This window comes from Schistocerca piceifrons, chromosome 1, assembly GCF_021461385.2.
Source record: "Schistocerca piceifrons isolate TAMUIC-IGC-003096 chromosome 1, iqSchPice1.1, whole genome shotgun sequence".
Classification (NCBI taxonomy): domain Eukaryota; kingdom Metazoa; phylum Arthropoda; class Insecta; order Orthoptera; family Acrididae; genus Schistocerca; species Schistocerca piceifrons.
The window spans coordinates 863853642-863869074 of NC_060138.1; the positions used below are offsets into that span (position 1 = coordinate 863853642).

Consider the following 15433-nt stretch of genomic DNA (forward strand, 5'->3'; position numbering starts at 1 on the left):
TACATCCAGCATCTCTACGATCGTCTCCATGGGAGAATAGCAGCCTGCATTGCTGCGAAAGGTGGATATACACTGTACTAGTGCCGACATTGTGCATGCTCTGTTGCCTGTGTCTATGTGCCTGTGGTTCTGTCAGTGTGATCATGTGATGTATCTGACCCCAGGAATGTGTCAATAAAGTTTCCCCTTCCTGGGACATTGAATTCACGGTGTTCTTATTTCAATTTCCAGGAGTGTATTTCAATCATGAAATTTTACTTTTTTCTATGTTACTCGAAATAAATGTGTTGGACCAAACAATGGAAAGTCCAAGATGGAATAACAACAGTATGGAAAGGATACATTCCTACTCACTCCATAGAGGAGGCGTTGAGTTGCAGACACAGACACACACACACACACACACACACACACACACACACATATACAAGTGCCACTCACACAGACAATGCTAGTGCTGCATGTGAGAGCATATAGGGACATGATGGGAACAGGATACCACTGCTGGGTGTGGTATCAGGAGGCTATGCTCCTTTACTCACAGGTATTTTAAAACTCAAGTATTAAATATTGTGAACTAAGAATTTGTGGAGCTACCTAAAACATGTATTCATAGCCACACCCAAAACATGAGCAGTATCTGAGGTGTTATAGTGGGGACAATTTTTAAAACTGGACCACTTAACATTGATTAATATATTTTTCATCACATCTCATACTTACACATAGAAAATAAAGAAAATATTATGGCAGAAGATAAAAAAATGTCAGTACATAAAGACAGGCCAGAATAAAGTAATCAATATATTAATAACACATTCTATAGAACAAAAGTTGTAACAAATGATAAGTGGTTTGATGTTCAAAAGGAATAGGAGGAGGATTTATCAAAATCAAGAAATGGAAAGTCCTTGCTGGGTAAAAAATATGATCATCAATTTGTAATACCTGGTTACCCTAGTATGGAAAAGTGGTTCAAGAAAAGAGCTAAGAGCCAAACGGCAGCACTATGGAACACTTTTTTTAAGGTAGGAAATGTGGCGGGGGGAGAGAATAAGAGTGAGCAGTTATTAGCTAACCATAATTAACCATAATCTGTACATTGTGAATATCTGGACTGCATGAAGCTGTAAAAACTGAGTAGGTACTAAGAAAGATGATGCAAATATAAGTACCTACAGAAAAAAAACAGAAAAGTCTAACTAATAAATTGTTGAAAAGCTTACACTAACATTTAGTGAAACATGGAAAGGACTGAATTACAGAAATAATGGCAGTGTTGTGAGAAGAAAACAGGTGGAAATACACACAAGAAGTCAGAGCAAATGTTAAGAGCTGAAAATGTAGTGTATGTCCACTTTTGTGTCAGCAGGTTTTGCAGAGTGATTATTGTGTAAAAACAAAAATTCAGTTTAATAATGTATAAGATCACAAAATTATTAGTAATATTTACTTTCTGTTGAATCAACTCTGAATACTGCTGACAGAAACTCTTAAAATAGAAAACAGTGCTAACAGCTTTTGAAACAGCAGACTTCTTTTACTGAGAGAGAATAGGAATTGGTTGGGAGAGTTCAGAAAGGGGTTTCAGAGGAGAGAGGTCACTTAGGCCCTCCCTTCTCACAACAGGTGGTGCCCTCATTTAATTACGTAAGTTTCCTCCACCAATTTATTATCTATGTCACTTTACTTAGTCATTTAATTAGTCATACTATATACTGTCAAAAAGGAGAAAAAATTATCACTACTTACTGTTCTATCCACAGCGGATTTTCTGTTGTGTTAAGCTCATCCAGAATTTCTTTCTTAATCAATGCTTCTTTCTTCTTCAGATCTGTTGGTACAGTAATGACCCTAAGAGAAAAAAGAGCAAAAACATTAAACTAGTGAATTAACAATTCTTAATGTTTTATCTGCTGTAATCATCAGATGTACTGCTAATGTAATATGGTGCCAGCTGCATGGTATGTCCATAAAATATCAATAAAATAAATAAAAATATCATCATCACACATACATACCAATGTCTCAGGCAGCAGCAAACAACAACAAATGTTATTGAGCCCACGAAAAGAACAATTATAAGGGCAATGAGTGCAGCAAGTGCTGGATCAAATGCTTCCTCCTGCACTCCAACAAATGCTGGCTGTAACAAAGAAGAAAGACAAATAATTTACCAGTGTAAATGTCATACATATAGGTAAGTAATTTATTTCAGTTTTAGTTAGCCAAATTGTGGCTTTGCTTGTAACACAGCAAAGTGGAATTATGCTACTCATCCGTATACCACTCTTGGGGGGCAGTATTATTATTATTATTTACTTTCCGGTATTTTTGCTTCATTACTAGTACATATACAACAGAAATACATATATGATAAACACACACACATTCATACAAACTAAAGAAAGATATTTAAATTTTTTCCCTTGCTATACTTCATGAAACCATAGTAGTTTTCAGGCCACTGATGATAGTGGTATATTTAGTTCTTATGGAAACATTTTATTTAAAGAAATATTCATAATTTATGATACCTGGAGACCATGTGCATTTCAGAACTCCACACTCCTAAAAATTGTGTATTTCAAGATTAACATAGCTGATTTAAAAGCTTTTATTCTCTTCTTTTCAACAAATGCTTAACTTTATTTGGAAAACATAATATTTTAAAAGCCATTTGTATTCAAGATTTTCATGTTCCAGAATGTCTGAATCCTAAAATGTAATTTCTAAAATTCAGTTCCATGGTTTTGTAGCTTTGATTTTTCTGTTGCCAAAAATGTATACTTTCACTAAAATAACTTGTTAGTTGGTTAATTATTCAGATCAGAAGCTTTTGTCAAACTTTGGAATATCCCATGCTCACTATACTTCTCACTGATGAAATAGTGCCATTAATTTTGTCATTTTCAAATTATACAGCTGACTGTTAAGCAAACTTACTTCACTGCTTATTGTACCTTTGTCCATTTTAAATTTGCTGCCTTTTATATTAATGTCTACACTGGAATAGCTTAGTATTTTAGCTACGTGTAGTTTTTTGTAATATGCACATCTGTAAATAGCCTCTATCAGTCAGCGCAAAGCAGTTACAATGTGAAGTAACTATGTCAGTATGTGCCTGCTAGTCAAAAGATAGACATTTAAAAGTGTGCAGTTACTATGTATCAGGCAGTTCAAATTCACAGTGAATTGCATAACATGTACAGTTATTTCATTTATTGCTGCCACTTGTGGACTCCCTGAACATTCTCCAAGTTGTTTAAGTTACTGACCTATGCAAAGGATAGATGTCCCATAGTTTTAAAGTTTATCATCAAGCTAAACATTAACTTAATAAATGTGAAGAGAAATGAAATCCAAATTCTTTAGTATTGGATACATCATTTAATAACAATTCACCATCATCATTAACTACATTAAGGAGATCATAGCAGACATTCTACAAGACTTTTAAGTCAGAGGCATATGAACCAGATCAGTAATCTACGTGTAGGAAATATTTTGTACTGTGGTTCCTGTTTATTTACTATGGTCAACAATAAAACAATATAATCAAAGTCATAAAAATGATGCCTGCAGTGGATATATTTTGGGCATCTTTTTTCAGTTGTGAATGATATGCAGATGGTGACACACTTACAAATTTAAAATAAAAAATTTCTCAAAAGGAGCAGTGAATTAGTATTATTAAAAAACCAAACATAAGTTTAAAGAACTAGTTGAAAAGTCGTGAGAAGTCATGGCCTGAACCATCTCACTGACATCATGCAAACAAGACGGTCATCACCCTGATCTCTTGCAGCTAAAAATTCTAAACTGAAGCAAAAATGTTGGCAGTGGTCTCTTCCAAAACATGTGGAATTTTGTTCATAGGTGAGGAGCTACTCTTCATGCCAAGGAAACAAAAGTCTTTTTTTCCAGCTTTAGGGGTCTATCTCATAAATGCAGGAAGGTTGCATTGTTCCTGCAGTTGAACTCGTTGAGATAGCACAGTAAAATGTGTCTTACACTTTGTTCATGGTATTATTCATCTATGTATAAATGGGATTTGCATATATTCATTAATGTTCCACTGAGATCTGCATGATAGCCATTAACCAGTATTGAGTTATAAATTAAGGAAATAAATCAAACTCATTCATCTTACTGTGCTTCCTGCAGAGCCTCAGATGATGCCATACACTTTTTGGGTGCTATAAGAACAGGTTGCCATCCTCTGTGATGTGTTTGGAATGTGCAACATCTAAAATGGTGTTTAGTCTAAATTCTATTCACCATTTGATATACTAAATGTAAAGTATACCATAAATTTTCCATGGAAATTCACATTCATTTTAGAAAATGTGTATTTACTATCTCAAGATATAGCCCTTTTAAATCGAGGGGAAAAGTGCTGTGCACTCAGGTATAACATTTTGAATGGCTAGCTTGTCAAGTTGAGGAAATTTAGAAATATTATAGCAATCAAATAAACTAATTTTATTACAAATTTTATAACACAGTTGTACACCACACTATGAACCTATTTGTAACTGAAATTCAGTCCCATGTCATCCACATCACCGAAGGACTTCTCGACTGAATGAAACTCACATGCATGGATGTATCATATGTATTTTCAGAAGCAAAAGTCTTCAATTGAAAAACTGTTTTGTCAGTATGCTCCTTTTTAAATGCTAGAACATCTGCACCTATTGCATTGTCTCTGGACCAAGCGTAGTAAGACACATGGGTTGATGAGAATGTTGTAACCAATGTGAGAACAATTTGCCAGCTACAAGGCACTGTGTCAAAAAGGTTGACACATTCATCCAATGCCAAAGAAAATGCAATACAATTTTGCACAAGATGCATATTCGTCCATGTAGCAGTATCAATAACACAGGCCAAAGAAATTTTTTTTTTTAAACTTTTTTTACTTTGATAGCTGATCTTTATAGTTTTTTTGAGCTGAATCCAGATTTACCTTAGTTTTTTTATCACCCATAGTCTTCAAGCAATATGCTTTTTAGTATATAGTACAAAAATCCTATGCTATACGGTAAACGGGGAAATTAATGAAATGCTTTGTTACAACATAAGCATGGTTTGTATTTACAGTAAGCTACTTAAAACAATCATTTGTGTTAACAGCAGTTTCACTTGTCAGCTGGAATTGGTTTGTATTTTATTTCCCTTTTTTCTTTGAAGCTTCTTATATAGCTTTTTCTACGATGAGTCGCTTGCTGAATTTCTCGGTGAAGTGACCAACAGTAGTCCCCCATCATGTTGATTTTCCAGTGGCCTTGGTAGCGTTTTTCCATCACTTTAATGTCCTGGTGAAAATGCTCTCCTTGCTCCTCACTAACATCTCCCATATTGTTGGGGAACTAATCAAGGTAACTATTCAAAAAGTGAACTTTCAGGCTAATTAAAAATCCTAAAATTTTAAACTTCTTTAACATTGTAGCTATAATAGAAACATATTCTGGGTCATTTCAGGTCATAGGAACTTTGTGACGACTTACTTGAATGATACCCACGCTTCTTTCTCATTTAAGGTCATTGTGGATTCAAAGTTAACATCAAACATCAATTTTCTAATGTCAGGTCTGACAAAGACTCCTTCTTTTAGTTAAGCTTCTGAAAGGTGTGGAAACTTTTGACAGAGATACTTAAAACATGGTTCATCTTTAGGCAAAGCCTTCATAAATTGTTTCATTAGGCTAACTTTATATGTAGAGGTGGTAGGAGTACATGTTTTGGATCTACAAGGTTTTTGCATAGAATGTTCTTCTCACCAGGTTTTAAAGACTCCCTCAAAGGCCAGTTTTTACTGCACCAGTGTTGATCCCTATCCCCACTGTCCGATTCACACAAGAAACATGGAAATTTGGTAAAGCCACCTTGCTGACCAAGGAGCATGCATGTTACTTTTAGATCACCACATGTCATCCAACCATGAGCAGAATAGCCTATTTCATAGCTTTCTTTCATATGTACAGAATGTACGACAGGTATAGATGCATACATGTGATCATTGTGTAGTAAAACAGCCTTTAAACTAGTTTTGTATTAATCAATAAACAGCCTCCAGTCTTCCTTTTTGTATTCAATACCAAACTCATTCATCAGACTGAGAATGTCTGAGCAGCATATTAAATCACCTTCTCGTTGAAAAGACTTGGAAAACTGCTGCTCTCTCTTTCTATACATGTATATGCTGGTTCCAACTGCCAATAAGTTCTTTTCTTTTAATCTAGAGCCAAGCAATTTAGTTTTTTCTTTCATTAAGCCCAGATCCCTAACCAAATTGTTAAACTCAGTCTATTTGGGCTCTAGACTTTCTGTATTACAATGGAATTCATCATCATCTGGTTCATGTAAATTACATTGTACATCAGAAAATACTTCTGTTGGAATAGAATTTAAATCATCTGGTGGTTCAGGAACCAGCAAATCTACACCATGCCCTACTGGTCGGATGGCAGACAGAAGGTTAGGATAGCTTATTACCTTCTTGATAAACCTTTTCACAAGGCCTGTAATGTTACTTTGGTGTTTTTTTTTAATAACAAATTCACCCAAATATAACAAAAACTGTCAGCAGAGTTTTTACGACCACAATTAGACATTGTACTGAGGACATGTACAGGAAACAGGAAAGTGAGGTTAGGTTGACAGTGAACAAAACAGCATCTGTTAACACAAAAATAGAATCGACCTTTTTTTTGCCAGCAAATGTTTTTCAGCAGTGTTACCAACATCATCTACATTCATTACACGTCCTTTTAAAATTACTTTAACTATATAAAAGCTGTTAAATTCTTTAAAAAATTGTGTAATTTAATAAATTTAACAGTAAAAGGGGAAGAAATGGTGAGTGATACAGTTTTTTTTAAGTCTCATATTTGGATATCCCACCCTAAAAAACATAAGAATAAGGTATTTTCAGCAAAAAAGTTTTTCATCATTGGCCTGTGTAATTTTTGGAATTCTGCATTGCATCATCTAATGGAAGAGAGCAGCTGTCAAAAAGTTTTCAAGTTTATTATGACAGGACTCCTTGCTGCAGATACTGAACATATGTTTAAAAATCTTCTTCTATAAAACGAAGTAATGTTTTAGCAACATGAAATTTCCTGACAGATTAAAACTGCGTGCCAGACTGAGACTCAAACTTGGGAACTTTGCCTTCATGGTCAAGTGCTCCACCATCTAAGCTACCCAAGCATGACTCACGAACCATCCACATGGCTTTACTTCTGCCAGTATCTCATCTCCTACCTTCCAAGATGAGATACTGGCAGAAGAAACACTGTGTAGATGGGTCTTGGGTCATGCTTGGGTAGCTCAGTCGGTAGAGCACTGGCCTGTGGAAGACAAAAGTCTCGGGTTCGAGTCTCAGTCCAGAACACAATTTTTATCTGCCAGGAAGTTTCATATAAGTACACACTCCACTGCAGAGTGAAAATTTCATTCTGAACAACTGAGACAAATGTTGAGTACTTGTGCTTAAAAAATAAAATATATCTTTTTTCTGCTTCCACTTAATGAACACTTGAATTTGGCAGAGGTTTCTATAGTTTTTGTGTATCGGCATTCTGCTGTTGATGTTGTAAGGCAGTATAATACTTTCTGTGCATGACATTGTGAAGGGACCAAAAATTGAACTTTTCTGCTGTATTATAATTTTGCAACCTATTTAGCATCCTGAAACTCAGTTACCTACATCATACAGTATTAAATCTAAACTTATTGTAAAATGACCGCTTGGAAGTTCCAGTCTTGGTTTTATGTGATTTGTCACTTATATTAAAAAGAGAAAATCAATACAGCATGGCGAGCAAAATGCTGAATGGAAAGACATGTACACGACAATGAGCTATGATTTTTCTGTCTCTAGTCTTACTAAACTGCATTCAGTGTTACAAAGATCCTTCACTGCAGAGCTTTAATATCACAAGAGAGAAAGACATCATTCTTAGCTTTACACATTCAATAATATCTTCGATTTCCACTTAGTGCATGGATGATTTTACATTCTATAATGCTTAAATTATATATGTTTGTTCCTTACCACAACATTCTGAATTGAAATTCCCGCATAGTAGCTCTTCAAATAATCATATTTTGCATCAATCACTTTTAAAACCTCAGCAATTGGTGCAATTGTTTGAGTACTCTCATCAACAACATGCATATACATGTCACACCTGTAAAAAAAAAAAAGCAGTCAACTGAAGAAACATGTCTACACACCCAAGCATGTCAGGAAATGGTAAGTGACAGAAACAGTCATTCCAAGCACACAGCTAACAGTAATAATTACACTGAAGCACCAAAGAGACTGGTATAGGCGTGCATACTCAAATACAGAGAAATGTAACAGGCAGAATACAGTGCAGCAGTTAGCAATGCCTGTATAAGACAAGTGTCTGGCACATTTGCTAGACCAGTTACTGCTGCTACAATGACAGGTTATTGAGATTTAAGTGCGTTTGAATATGGTGTTACAGTCAGTCAAATGTGGTGTTACAGTCAGCGCATGAGTGATGGGGCACACCATATCCGAGGTAGCAATGAAGTGGTGATTTTCTCATACGACCATTTCACAAGTGTACCGGGAATATCAGGAATCTGCAAAACATCAAATCTCCTACATCGCTGGGGCTGGAAAGAGATCCTGCAAGAATGGGCTCAACTATGACTGAAGAGAATTGTTCAACGTGACAGAAGCGCTACCCTTCTGCAAACTGCTGCAGATTTCAATGCTGGGCCATCAACAAGTGTCAGCATGTGAACCATTCAACAAAACATCACGGATTTGGGCTTTTGGAGCCAGCCTACTCATGTACCCTCGATGACCGCATGACACAAAGCTTTATGCCTCGCCTGGGTCCATCAACACCAATGTTGGATTGCTGATGACTGGAAACATATTGCCTGGTCAGACGAGCAGATGGATGTGTACGGGTATGGAGACAACCTCATAAATCCACGGACCCTGCATGTCAGCAGGGGACTGTTCAAGCAAGTGGAGGCTCTGCAATGGTGTGGGGTGTGTGCAGTTGGAGTTATATGGGATTCCTGATACGTCTAGATAAGACTCTGACAGGTAACATTTACTTAAGGATCCTGTCTGATCACCTGCATCCATTCATGTCCATTGTGCATTCTGACAGACATGGGCAATTTCAGCAGGGCACTACAACACCCCACATGTCCAGAATTGCTACAGAGGGCTCCAGAAACACTTTGCTGAGTTAAAACACTTCTGCTTGAGCATATCTGGGATTCCTAACAACATACTGTTCAGAAGAGATCTCCAATCCCTCATACTCTTACAGATCCATTGTGTCAGTTCCTTCCAGCACTACTTCAGACATTAGTCGAGTCCATACCATGTTGTGTTGTGGCACTTTTGCATGCTCACGGGGGCCCTACACAATATTAGGCAGGGGTACCAGTTTCTGTGGCTCTTCAATGTAAAATTAGCAGTCACACGACTCCGTTTGCAAATATTGCTCACATAATATTTCATTTAATCATGTGAAGGATAAAAATACTTCTGACACTAAAGTATCAATACGGTATTTGGATGTTATTCATACCAATCATGATGTATATGTCCATTGGAGTCTACATGATATCTGATATCATCTACAACAACCAAGCTTTTGGTGATATTAGACAACTCTGCAACTATTTCATCTCGGTCTTCATTAACAGCTTCTGGTGGTCGAGAAAGTATTACACGTATAAGCTGATCAGGCTCAAAGATCCAAATCTGAAAGGATTTAAAATGTTCATGGAAAAGATCACATTTCTTAGACTATAAAAGTTAGTAGCTATTCTAGATTAACTTTAACTGCATTTTCCATTGGTGCTTTACAAAACCTGACAACAATACTAAACATGAAAGATTATCCTTATGTTCTGCAAAACATTATTTATTTGTTTACAAATTAGTTTACAGCTTCTTGGTCCATTGTCAAGTGACAATGGATTATCACTCTTGCATATAAAATGATGTGCAGCTACAAAGATTTTACTGGTACAAATAGAGAATATACATAAAATGGTGAGACAGTGCATGCAAAGGAAAACATTACTTTGTAAATGCAGAAATTGCTACATTTATAAAAAATGAAAAATAAAGTTTTTTGTGGAAATCATTACATTTGAAAACAGATGAGAAATAAATTTGAATTTACTAATGTAATCTAACATTTGCATAAATGGAACTTAATTTAACATACGTACAAAAAGAAAATTGTGTTTGGTTGCTTACAACTAAGCTGCCGCTCTCTAAAATATGTTTATTTATTTCAATAATTTGCAGTAAAGGAGACTTCTTACTGAATAGTAGAAGTGAGTCATCAACAAGCACATAAAAAAGAATGAAAACTTGCTAGCTTTTGGAAAAACCTTCTTTAATAAGCTAGAACACACACACACACACACACACACACACACACACACACACAGAGAGAGAGAGAGAGAGAGAGAGAGAGAGCTGTGCAGCTTCATTGTGACAGCTGAACAAAGTGGGAGGAGGGATTGGGGGAAGGGTAACCAGTGGTTCGAAGGGAGGCAACTGGTGTGAAGGATAGCTGCCTCCCTCTGAGCAGCCAGCTACCCCTCCCCAATCCCAAGCCATCTTCCTGTTAGCCACCTCTTTCTCCATCTGCTCGCCCCATCTGGCACAAACCCACAGCCTGCACAATGTAGCAGTCTCTCTCTCTCTCTCTGCTCTGTCTCGCTCTGTGTGTGTGTGTGTGTGTGTGTGTGTGTGTGTGTGTGTGTGTGCGGGGAGGGGGATGGGTGGGGGGGATTCAAATATGTTCCATAAAGATGGAATTGGCCTTTTCTAGCATCCAAATTCCCTGAAGTTCTGATAGCCTAGTTGCCATAGCTTTTCTTAACTGGCAGCGATTGCATGTCACTCAGTGTCAAAGATCGCTCTGTGTGTGAGTGTGTGTGTGTGTGTGTGTGTGTGTGTGCGTGCGTGCGGGGAGGGGGATGGGTGGTGGGGATTCAAATATGTTCCATAAAGATGGAATTGGCCTTTTCTAGCATCCAAATTCTCTGAAGTTCTGATAGCCTAGTTGCCATAGCTTTTCTTAACTGGCAGCAATTGCATGTCACTCAGTGTCAAAGATTTCATTTTGTCTGTACTATCAAATAATAACTTGATATGCTATTGGTATTGTAAAATGTAAGACTGTAGTTATAAGGCTAATTTTTTTCTAGTCCATCTGAAATTTTGTTCACATATGGAATAGAGCACCGCTTTCTGTAAATAGTGTCAGGTTCCTGTTGGCCACTGTAAAGAAGCAACATAACCATATGTATTTTCCTTTTGCATAGAATATTATCACTTACAAGGGGAGGCCGCCAATTGCGAAATTCAGATTCGATTCATACCGCGCATAATAAAAGCTCATGGCCAGAGGTGTAATGTGGCAAAGCACCAAGATGCACTTCTCAGCCATTGTGAAGAAAATCGACAGTTAAAAGAAACCGTTGCAGTGAAATACTCTCTACGATTAATAATTTTCTACAGCGTCGTGGCACAGTGGTAAGCGCTCTGGTTCGTAATCCAAAGGTCGCCGGATCAAATCTCGCACTATGCAACTTTTTTTTTTTTTAGCATTTGTGTGTGTGTGTGTATGTTTGTGTTTGTTTGTGTGTCTGTCGACCTGCCAGCACTTTCATTTGGTAAGTCACATCATCTTTGTTTTTAGATATATATTTCCTACGTGGAATGTTTCCCTCTATTATAACCATATATATATATATAATTCCCGGCAATCAGTTGCAACAATTATGCATATAATAAGTTGTTGAAAGTCGTTTGTCGTGGAAAAACTGGCGACTTCGAACATCATTATGTTTTCCGCAAACAAAGTTGTGTTTCACAAATGTTATTAATTGTCTTCATAATGTTAACCACGCATAGTTAACGGAAGATGTAGAAACGATATTCCGAAACGAATACGTATAGCGTAAGTCAAACGTTCGAATTAGAATAGAGACCCCACGAACACAAATTTGCTGTGGCAGGTATGAAATATAAACTCCGTTACTCGCTCGTTACACTTGAATGACAGATGTTGAATGGGCCGAAACGAGCTGCCGCATAACAGTGTAGTTGCCTGCTAACTTCGAAAGAAGGTAGATGCGGTCCCTAGCGCAACTTATAACATTGTCAAAAATCAGTGCGGACGGGAGAGCTTTGGTACATCCTGTTAAAAAAAACGGAAAAATGGAGGCGGTACAATTGGAGAGCGATCTGCCTTCACCAACATGCATAAGCAATTCATTAATACTTTATATATATTGAATTACAAAAAACTAATAATAAAAAAAAAAAATTGCATGGCGCGAGATTCGATCCGGGGACCTTCGGATTACAAACCCAAGCGCTTACCGCTGCGCCACGACGCTGTAGAAAATTACTAATCGTCGAGAGTATTTCACCGCAACGGTTTCTTTTAACTGTCGATTTTCTCGACAACGGCTGAGAAGTGCATCTTGGTGCTTTGCCACATTACACCTCTGGCCATGAGCTTTTATTATCCGCAGTATGAATCGAATCCGAATTTCACAATTGGCGGCCTCCCCTTGTTAGATCAGAATTTTCACATAGGCTCAGTCTGGGTAAAGCAGGTTTATTGGTAGAATACTGGGGGAGTGCTATCAGTCTACAAAGGAGATTGCTTATAAATCACTCATACAACCAGTTCCAGAATACTCCTCAAGTGTGTGGTACCCATACGAAATAGGACTAACAGGAGTATTGAATGTATATAGAGAAGGGTTGCACAAATAATCACAGGTTTGTTTGGTCCAAGAGGAAAGTGCATGGAGATACTGAAGCTGAGCTGGCAGACTCTTGAAGACAGATGTAAACTTTCCCAAGAAAGTCTGTTACCAAAGTTTCAAGAAACGTGTTTAAGTGACAATTCTAGGGATATATTACAACCCCCTACATACTGCTCACAAAGGGATCATGAGGATAAGATTACAATAATTACAGCAGGCACAGGGGCATTAAAACAATCATTCATCCCATGCTCCATACATGAATGGAATGGGCAGAAACCCTAAAACTGGTACAATGGTACATATCTTCTACCATGTACTTCATGGTGGTTTGCAGAGCAAAGATTTAGATACAGATGGCTATTACTGGAAGTGATAAGTTTGATAGTCCACAGCTAGGTTTAATTTGCAGATTCTGATAAAGGAACTTATATGAGGTGATGCCCCATGAAATGGAAAGCTACATTTTGTGACTTTGTGAGTGCTGGGAGCTTGCAGGGATTGTATTATCAGTAACTAATTTTATGTAAATGATAAATATATGTATCTTTGTGCTAAGGTCTATATTAAAGTCCAAGAAATTTATAGAAGATCCCACCTCCATTGCGAACTGAAATTTATTATGATGGGAGTTCAAATGTTGTAGGAATTTATCTAATTGTCTAGTGGTTTCAGTCCATGAAGTCACAAACATAAAGTTTTCCACTGATGGGGCACTACCTCATTATCTGCCTTTCAAACCAAGCTACCGACTATGAAACTTATCATTTTCAATAATCGCTATAGCTCTCATCTACTTGATAATATTCTATGAATAAGGAAAATGTGTTAAGTTACACAATTTCTGTTCACTTGCCAGCAGGAACAAATCAACATGTGCAAAAAATTGGTGCGCTATCCGTTATGATGGAAAAATGTCAGATAGCCTTGCAAAAAATTTAAAGTCTTGTTACTACAGAGCATGAAGAAAGGGGGGGGGGGGGGACGAGTTATTTTAACGATGTTCATCTTAGAGAAGGTCTCTTCGCGATGTTAAGTGGACCAAGACATTTGAAATTCTTATAAAAATGGGATCTCACAGCCGGGCAAGCAGAGTTGTAGCATTATCTATGCTTTTTGAGTTCCATGTCAAGGAGTCTGTTAAATAAATGTAAAAAGAAACTCATGAACTAGTTCATCAAGAACAACAGACGCTCATTCTAAAATTTACAGAGAATGTAACCATTCTGCCTAATAACCATTCTGCCTAAAAGTACAGTGGGCCTACTAGAACTGTTGAAAAGCTTTGAGAAACTACTTAAGACAGATTTTGAGTTAGATGTGTGTAGTAGCAAAGATGAAATTTATGAAGAAGAATGGAAAGGAAAGTACTGCAAAGATGAGAAATGCACAGAATGAAGAAATTTTGTAGTTTAACTTACCACTGACATTGAGGATTTTAGAGGCTGTGTGGTAGCTCAGTTGGGGAGGGATGGAGGCTACAATTGGCCATAACCTAGTCAAATAACCATCTTGACAACTGCCTGAAGTTATTAACAGGATTCACAGAAGTCCTAGATCTTGAAGGACAGTAATGAATTTGAACCCTGCTCCTCTAAAATATGAATCCATTTGCTTAACCACTGTGCCCCCTTGATGGGTGGACACATCAGAAGTACTGAAAGAATTCTGCTGTAGCAAGAATACACAACATGACCAAAGCAAAGAACACATCAAAAAGAGACTGGCACTCACGAATAAAGATTTTACTGAACAAAAGAATACTATTGTTATCAAAACTGAAAAGATGTCTCAGGAAAATTATGTCTGCAATATAGTGTTCTATGAATGTGAAGATGGGAGATGGCAGGAAGATTTGAGCATGACTCAAAATCGGTCAAAGAGAATGATCATTTTGCATCTGTCTATTGAGTAAATAAACTTTACCTCTTGTCATTCATAGTGGAGGGTGTTAAATTTGGTTATGTTATTTATGTTACTGATTTATCTGTATGGTGGACTGATATGCCTCCAGGACACTTTTGAAGTTCTGCACAGTGAGCTGTAAATTCACACATGACAAACATGACAATAAAAATTAATTTGCAGTGTGCGTATATTGAACACAAGCAGGTTAACATATGGGTGTACTCCAACTGAAAGTTGCATAAGTAAAAGACTGCCAATGCTGCTGGTATATTCTTCTTCTTCCTCAGCCTCTTCTTCTGAACTTCAAATATTAGGTGTTTGTGTGATATGTGGTGCCTATTACTTCATTGGTCATCCCAGACTTCTTTGGCCTGCCAGATCCTAGTTTATGTCTTTTAAGGTAGTCAGTCTCAATCTGCCAGGATGTTCACTACATTTTCTCTGTTGTCTTCAATATCAGTTCTTACATTATATATGTTTAATTCTTCTTTCCTGATGTCACTGTTTCTTAATCTGTCTGCTGGTACAGCCTTTTGTAGCCCTAAGAAATCTCATTTCAGCTGTATAAATATTACTTTCTAGTCATTTGTAAATGACCAATGACAAACTCATATCTTAAAAACATCTTTTGTTGGCAGAAATTTTCAGAAATTAATTAAATTAATTATTTACTTCATTAAATTTTCTTGTTCTCTAACTGAGGTGCCAA

General features: G+C 37.0%; 1 protein-coding gene across 2 annotated transcripts in view; it reads right to left on the reverse strand.

The window, feature by feature from the left end:
• LOC124716128 (cadherin-87A) overlaps positions 1-15433 on the reverse strand; it is a 725215-nt gene that overhangs the window by 33004 nt on the left and 676778 nt on the right. For both annotated transcript variants that reach the window (XM_047243147.1, XM_047243148.1), the window contains 4 exons: positions 9600-9775; positions 8066-8201; positions 2022-2146; positions 1753-1854 (listed from right to left, as the gene is read on the reverse strand). In XM_047243147.1, the coding sequence (XP_047099103.1) occupies positions 1753-1854; positions 2022-2146; positions 8066-8201; positions 9600-9775 (539 nt within the window). The remainder of the gene's footprint in view (positions 1-1752; positions 1855-2021; positions 2147-8065; positions 8202-9599; positions 9776-15433) is intronic.